At 33.2% G+C, this 8,721-nt stretch overlaps 1 protein-coding gene across 1 annotated transcript; it reads right to left on the bottom strand.

The window, feature by feature from the left end:
- Window positions 1-6,942: 6,942 nt before the first annotated feature.
- Window positions 6,943-7,808, bottom strand: LOC126630587 (ethylene-responsive transcription factor 2-like). The gene has a single exon (XM_050300718.1). The coding sequence runs from the start codon at window positions 7,712-7,714 to the stop codon at window positions 7,001-7,003; it is 714 nt and encodes a 237-aa protein (XP_050156675.1). The 5' UTR covers window positions 7,715-7,808; the 3' UTR covers window positions 6,943-7,000.
- Between the last annotated feature and the right edge of the window lie 913 nt (window positions 7,809-8,721).

Below are 8,721 nucleotides of genomic sequence, written 5' to 3'. Positions count from 1 at the left end.
CTACACCATTGTCAAGAGTGGATCATGTGCTGCCTCGACATCATTACTGGTTCTAGGCTGAAACGCTGCCAAATTAAAAATAATGTCCTTTCTGCATACTGGTGCTTCTTTGGTTAAATTTAGTTTCAAAATCAGCTTAGTTTTTGTGAATATATTTTCTTTAAAAAAAGAAGGTAAATTTTTTTATTCATTTTTACTACAAGCGATAATACTATTCTAAGTTACGTTAAAAGAAGAGGATCTAAACTCGTGACAGTGAGTTAAAAAGAAAAGCTTTATTCACCATGACAAATTCATTTGAAAAAATGATCTAATCTACCATCATTACTATTCAAAACTCTATAAGGAGTACAACTATAACTATTCAAAATTATAGGAATATTAAATTGCTTAGGTACTGGTACTCCATTCACTTTAAAACTGGTAGATTAGAGCATTTCTCAACTTATTTGTGGCTTTTTATTTGTTATGATTTGTTGGAAATAATATATAGGCAAATGATGAAATAAAGAGAGCAACATGTAGAAATATTGGGACAGTATAATATGAGTGTCTTTTTTCTCCTCATTAGACTTCTTTATGTAGTGTTAGCATTAGTTGGAGGCCAAGCTCAAGTTTTCATATTTAAATCAAGAAGGAATTAAACTAATAAGATAGTACCTATTGGCTATAAGTGCATGGGCATTCACATGATTAATAATAATCACAACACTCCCCCTTGCATGTTTATCAATTAATGATAGTTGTCTCTAAAACCTTGTTTGGGAAATCCAATGGGACAAAACCTAAACAAATTAAAAAAAATAAAAAATACAACTTTGGAAGTCATTGATAATGCGTTGGACACGCTTAATGATGTCTCGCTACAACCTTGCCATGAAAAATAGACATGGTGGAAGGGAAAGCAAGTATAACATGCTCATGCCAACCACAACATATCCTCAAAGATTTGCTTTGATGATAGTAAGTGTTTATCTAATTGTAGCCATAAGACTTGAGATCCACAACACTCTTCAAGAAATTGAACTTCAATAGAACTTGTTTAGAAAGTGTGGAAGTTTATTAGGAGACAATAATGCAGTAATAAAATACTCAGCCCTAAATCAAAGACATTAATTCCCAAAATTGTGTGTATTGACTGGCTTAAATCCAAAGCTCCCTTTTTTGTGCAACGATATTGAGAGTTGGACTAAGTCACACATAAGTCAATAAACCTTCCACTTACAAATCAATGAAATAACACTTGACTATGTTTTTGGCAAAAATTACTTCTATTATCTCACAAACTTCAAAGGAAAAAACATATAGGAGAGAAATTATACATCTTAGATGGCGAAAAGATAATCAAATGTATACAACTCGTTGGTTGCAAATTTGTTGTCCCTTTTATGTGTCTCGTTTGTGTTTCTTTGCTAATATTTTGACACATGTCCTATGACTTAATAGAGACATAACTCTATTAACTTTTTAATTTGGCATTTAAAAATTATAAAAATCTAAAATATGGAAAAAAATATGCGAGCAACGTATGAAGGTCCGGTGCAAGAAAAAGTGTACATGGCTGGTCAATCTTCATCTTCACTCTCATCTTTCAAACCCTACCAGAGCGAGGAAGAACAGTAAAACGACGAGGGTGAAAGATCCGACTTCATACAATTTGAATGGCGGGTTTGTGGTGGTGGCCGTTGGGACCGCTCCATCCTTGGAGCTAGAGTGTGTGCAGAGGTCGCCGTCCATCGACATGGCAGTCAACTAGGTGAAAAGTTGAGTAGGTGAACGGAGAGCTTAGTAATTAAGAAAAACTAATGAAAAAAGTTTGAAAACTTTGAGTTTTAACGATAAGCACAAAATAAAGGGCAAAGTGAATAGTATATTAACTTTTTAGTGTAAAAATATGGTTTTTCATTAAAGTGAACAGTACCAGAAGCTTTTCGTTAAAGTTCCCTAGTAATTATCGATAGAGTATTAGGTGATTATATAGTTCAAGAAAGTATACCAAAATTTCCATACAATTGAGATTTTAATCACCGTTGAGAAAATAGCAGTACAGCCATGGCGAAAAGATTGGGAGCTTTGCTCACCTTGTTAACTAACAACCAGGGAAAAAGTGAAGATTAATGGCGCTAGGGTTTGAGAGATGAGTGTAGACAAAGATCGGCCCGCCATACACTTTCTTGAAATGGACCTCCATACACTGCTCGCGTTAAGTCAAAGGACATGTATTAAAATTTTAGCAAAGAACCACAAAAGAAATATAAAAGGGGATACAAAACTTGCTGCCCGAGAATTTTTTCATTGTGCCCGGAACAAGGATAGTACACTCACGTTATATTATATAAGTGGGGGAAAATTTTACTTATTAAGTTGTTAATTTTTTAACCTAAGTATCTTATCACTTGTATAATAATATGGTATACCATCTTGTTTTCTACGAACATTAAAAAATATCTGCAGCCCAACTAGTTAAGCAATAGGCGGCAGCCAAGTGAGAAAGAGTCCAGTGGGAACATTTGACGCCGTTCATCTGCTTCTTCGAGCTTGGCTTTTTGTTTCTTCTTTCGATCATATGTTTTGAATGCTCCAAATTTATTTATTTATTTTTTTGTCTTGATATTCCTTTGGTCGGTCGGTCGATTTAAATTAATAATAAAAATGTTCGAGATGGCAAAGCGTTAGTTTAAACTAGATTTGATGTGACCCTATCCAAAATTTTCACACGTGCAAAAGTAAATGATGCTACATCTAGAGAATGGATGACGTCGTTATACATAGACAGGAGAGCAACTTTCTTTGAAATTAGTTTGTATTGTCACGTTTAGTTCTAGTTGACTAATGTAATGCTATGTAAAGAAACATTTACATATAACGTTATGTTATTGGATCAGGACATTGTAGTAGTAAATAACTCGTTCATATACATTATTTTTTGTTTTTTTGTTTTTATCCAAAATGGATGACGTAAGTGATATATATAATTTGCAAACAAGATATGAATACTCACCCAATAATCTAGGGGTGTGCTATCCATACATTATTTTTACCTCTCACACATCCTTTTCAATTTTTGGTTGTCGGTTCGAATGAAGAAGATCAAGGGACAAAAATTAACAAGGATTATGTGAAAAGTAAAAATGAGTTTTTAGAAAACATCACCCAAAATCTAAAACCATTTCGCTTAGCTGCTTATACTTTTACATATAGTTTGCACTTTATTTATCAAATTTGTGTGTTCTTTTAGGCGATCTTCTCTTATTAAGGATAAATGTTGGTGTGTTATACATAAATCCCTTTTTACTTCTTACACATTTCTCGTTATTTTCGACTTTCAGATCGGATAAATACGAATACAAATAAACTTAGACAAGGTGTGTAAGAAGCACGAAAGGGTGTGTGGATAGTACACCCATAAAAATGTTAAACTTGTTGGGAGTTTGAAGACTAATAAACTTATCATAGCCCACCATCAACAAAATCACTTTTCTTATTAGACTTTATAAACTTTTATGCCTTGTAATTATATGAATTGATTTGGACACGTGGGTATTCACCATAAAAATAGGAAAAATACCCTACTATGGATTGACCTATGGATGACCTATGGATCGACCCCACCTTGATCCACTAGTAGAGCACCTTAAAAACCCTAGCGAGCAAGAGAGCAGTGACGGGGACGAGGGAAACCGTAGGGAAGGCATTGATTTCCAAGTCTTTGAGAAGAACTCAGCAGCAACTTCCATTAGAATCGCATGCTTTAGATCTTGAAAATGGAAGAGAAATGTTAAGAGGGTGTTTGATCCGCATGAGGAAGAAGAAGAAGAGGATTTCATTTGGGTGGTGCTATTCACACACCATTTTTTATCTTTATCACATCCTTATTAATTTTGGTACTTTAATGTTCTTCAATTCATTTGATTCGATAATCGGAAATTAAGAAGGGTGTGTGAATAGTACCACATTTTCATTGTATCATAATAAAAGGGCACATAAATTAATTCATGTTAGAATTTACTTATTTTAGCAATTTTTTCTTAGATTGGTTAGATGAGACTGATTACACATGTATATAATACAATCACTAACTAACGGTTAAACTTGTGGTTGTATTATGTTAAACCAGAGTCCAACATAGATTACACTTAGTATCGTATTCTGCTTTTAATGAAGATATTCATTATCTCTTGTATCTGATATGAACTTAACATCCTAATAGGACTCTTGTAAATCAATCTTATGTAACTATTTATACAAAGGAATGAAGCAATGCAAATCAATGATTTCAAAAATATTTTTCTCACCTTAGTTGGGTTTTCTACATATTAAATACATAAAAGTATTATAGCCAAATCCTGATTAGTGTTGCACTTAAAAGTTGTAAACTCATCATAGTCAATTTTCCTTTTAACATTTTATTTTGTGGCTTTTATTTGGTATAAAACATATGCATTCTATTTGCCTTATACCAAAATTCTCAAACACCTGGATGTCGATGTTTATATATCTTCCCCTTAATTAGTAACTTGTCATGGTAAAAGCCTTTACCAAAACAATGATTTAGAAAATCTTATTATGGTAAAAGTCTTTACCAAAAAAGTCTTTACCAAAACAATGATTTACGAGAAAATTAAGAAATTTTGCACGGGTGCATCTTAGGCTCTTTAGAGTAATATGCTTACACCAAATAAGTGCATCAAAAACGTGTTTGTTACTCTCATTTTAGGGATGAGTCACAATCTCTCTCATTCTTCACACTGTAAACCTAGAGGCACAATTTAATATCCTATAAAAGGAGACAAGTCTCTATGTACAATGTAATCAACACAAAATATATGGTTGAAACAGAAACTACGTCAACAAGGACTTTGCTCCAACTTGGAGTGAATTCGATGCATGTATTCTTGTGTTTTATATGGTTTTACGGTCAAATATTGTGAGTGTACTTGAATGTCCTTTTCATTCTCATTTGACTTTCTTAATTTTTTGCTAGGGTTACTTGGAGACCCTCAAGCTTCCTATATACATCAAGAAAATAAAGAAAGAATTAATCTAATAAGATATTATATATTGACCATAAGTGGATAGCCATTAATTAATAATATTTGCAACTACTGACTTTTGAATGTTTATAGTTGCTTCTATAACCTTGGAGAACCCAACGAAACAAAACCTAAGCAATGCAAAAAAATAATTGCAACTTTTGTGAATCCTTGATATTAGCCACAAAATATCGAAAGAGATAAGGTCTGTTCAAAGTGAAAAAGAGGACAATGTGCTTATGTCAACTGTAGCATATCGTCGAAAGCTCTCCCAGATGACAGTAAGTTTATATCTAATAAGACTAAATGATCTCACAACAATTTACTACTTGTTGAGAAGGTACAGAACTTTCTCAGGGGACAATTATCTTTAGATTTATCTACATATTAGCAACATGGGTGTTCAATTTGGTGATAGGACTTCGGATAGAAATGCGTTGAGGCGATTGGCATAGATTTGTTAGCTAGAGGAATTGTTACAAAATTGAATATATAATTAACCGATAGACGAAATGAAGCTCTCAAGTACATAAAAGTCTCTTATATCCTTGCTTGCGAGGTTCTGAGATTCCCATTTTATCACTTGAATAAAAAAAATATACTAGTGATTGATGGAGCTTTGTGATTATCTACTGTAATGTACGAATATATAATGCAATATGGGGTATTTGAATTCTTTAATGTACGACTTCAAACATTGGATTTTGAATTTTGTATTCTCAATATATGCATGTGCTATTTTCGTTTTTAGAATTGTCCTATTCTTTTGCTCTTGTAAATAATTGAGAAGAACCTGAAAGGGAAGGGTTATACAATTGCAAGATTGTTGTTCCACCTGATAAGAATTCACAATACAGAAAGTAACCCAATTCATTATAAACACATATGATGTTTATTGTTTTATTTTTTTGATCTAGGATTCATACTTTTGACGGGTTAAATAAAACCACACAATAAGTTAACAACAATTTAATACTAAACCTAAAACTTTTTCCAACAGGTAAAAGAATACACACTTGTAGTGTTAGTGATGTGCAACAGTGGCGGAGGCAGTTAAGGACTACAGTAGTCCTAGGCCTACTCTCACTTAAAAAATAAGATTAGTCTACTACACCTATTTCTATTGCTTTGCAGCCCTTCTCAACAACTAAAACAAATTCAATAATTATCTATTTTTCATCTCATAGAGTATATATTTTAAATGGTCATTTATCACAAAGAGTAGTGTTATCTGCATACATTTTTTTACCTTTAACACACTCTTGTTAATTTATGTCATTCGATATTCAATTCATTCAATTCATTCAATCAGACGATCGCATATTGAGAGGGTGTATGGAAAGCAAAAAGAGGTGTGTGGATAGCACAACCCTCTCACAAATCAATAACATTAAATTAAAACCCATCATTCACTTTTAATTAAAATAAAATCATCTTTCACTTATGCACAGGGAGAGTTTTTACCTTTTCTTATTGAATTTCATATATTTAGCCATTCTAAATCCCAAATTTATTGAATAAAAAACAAAAAGGTTTGTAATACTCTATTATTCACAATATTTGTTTCTATTCTATCCCACCTCTTACTTGAGTTTTAGGGTTTGCAAAGATTTTTGTACTTATCTCTATTCAGTTTAATAATTATTTAAATACTATAGATGACATTATGCAACTGTTTCATTACAATTCGTCAAGAATAATTTTGATTACTATGGATAGATAAAATTATCTATGCATATGTTAATTTTGACTACTTAATTATTTGGATAAATATTATGATGTTTTGCATTAGTAATTTTATAATCACTATTCGTTTTTTCTTCTTCTATACTTGTTTGAGGCCCTTCCTCACATGAAATCTTGGCTCCGCCACTGATGTGCAAGATTGTTTATCACACAACTACAAAGGAAAAAAAGGAGAGAACAATCTCCGTTCTTTTTTTGAATAAACGATATTATTTGCTTTCTTAAATGGCAAACAGATCGTCAAATGTATACAACTCGTTAAGCAATAGATGGCTGCCAAATGAGAAAGGGTTAAGTTGAAGCTGTTCATCTGCAACTTCCAATTTGGCTTTAGCCGGCGAGCTAACTACATTCCTTCTCCGCTTAAGCATTGGTGAGCCGCTACCATCAGAAGATGAGACCGATGAAGATAATGGCTCCGGAGAGCAACGTTTAGGAGCGACCCGACCCGGCTCCGAATCATGTGTGCCAATGAGGTGAGGGAAATTAAGCTTAGCCTTGGAGCCACGCATTTTAAAAGCGGCTCGGTCATAAGCCAAGCCGGCATTCTCTGCTGTCTCATAGGTTCCGAGCCAGATTCTGGCCCCGTTCTTCTTTGGATCTCTTATCTCCGCTGCGTACTTCCCCCATGGTCGTCGCCTGACACCCCTAAAATGGCGCCCGCAGAACGGTGATTGAACAGTCCCCACCGGCAACTCGAACTTATTTGATGTCTCCAAAGCATGGTTCATTACTCCCATTGTGTTACCCGAACCCTCCACAACAAAATGAGCACTGCTAGAGCTCGAAGTACTTGGAGAATTATGCAAAGGTGCATCAAGCTGAGCTACATTGGCCAAAAATGTTTCCTGTATTTCGAAATCATCGTGCATCAGATGTTGACGAATCGACTCCAAGAAAGCCCAGTTGGAACTTGAGAAGCTTTCTGTTGACATAGGTGATCCGTTGACGAATTGAAATGACGATGGTGGTAAGTGTGATATGTAAATCTGATGGCTTTTGGAGTTGTGATATATCGCCTTATCAGGGTTTCTATATATATATATATATATACAGGGAGATGTGGGACTTATCCTTTTGCTCGTAAAGTATGTTATTATATAGAATGGGGTTGCTTCCATGAAGCCTCACTGGTTTCCATTTTTGCGATCACATGTTTTAAATGCTTCAAATAAAGTTTATTTTATTCGTTTGTTTGTCTAAGTTTTGCTTTGGTTGTTTAGTGGGTTTCAAAAATATAATTGAATAATGTTCAAGATGCCAAAGTATTAGCGTAATAACAAGAACTGATGTAATGCATTCTATGATCACATCTACAAATTACGATTAAATAAAACAAATTGTCTTACTTCATAACGTAACTCAACATGTTGCTCATACATAAACTCATATACTTTTTTTTTTTGGCATGTTTACTTAATTAAAATAAATGAAAAATGAATGAATCGAAGAGCTTAAAAAAAGAGAAAGAAAGGGAACCAAATTACCTAATCTTCCATATTCGATTCAATTCCTTATTTTAGTTATTTTAGGGTATTTGATTACAAATTTTAAGGGAAAATTTGCATTTTTTTTAATTAATGTAATAATGTACTCTATGTATGTTATCATATTTTTAAATTAAATATAAAATTTGTAGTTATTTATATTAATGAGATTTAAAAAAAAACCACAATTTATGGGACTAAAAATATTAAAGATAAATTATAGTCTCTGTTGTTAACATTCCTAGTTTAAGTGTGATTGTATAAATCGTAGATTTGATTTTATGCTAGTTATCATTTCCTATTACAACTTGTATTACTTGGGGAAGAAAAAATATCTTCTCTCCTTTTACTACTATAAATAAAGGCACAATGTAGGAGGGATAACACACACATTCCCCTACAATTCTACAAACACATCTCTCTCTCTCTTCTTCTCCTTGCCGCTGGCCACCCTA

Source organism: Malus sylvestris, chromosome 7 (genome assembly GCF_916048215.2).
Source record: "Malus sylvestris chromosome 7, drMalSylv7.2, whole genome shotgun sequence".
Lineage (NCBI taxonomy): Eukaryota > Viridiplantae > Streptophyta > Magnoliopsida > Rosales > Rosaceae > Malus > Malus sylvestris.
Note: the sequence above shows the minus strand (reverse complement) of the source record. Positions and strands in the feature narration are given on the sequence as shown.

Excerpts from the sequence above, each read along its gene's own strand:
- LOC126630587 (XM_050300718.1), bottom strand. The coding sequence starts at position 7,714 with ATGTCAACAGAAAGCTTCTCAAGTTCCAACTGGGCTTTCTTGGAGTCG.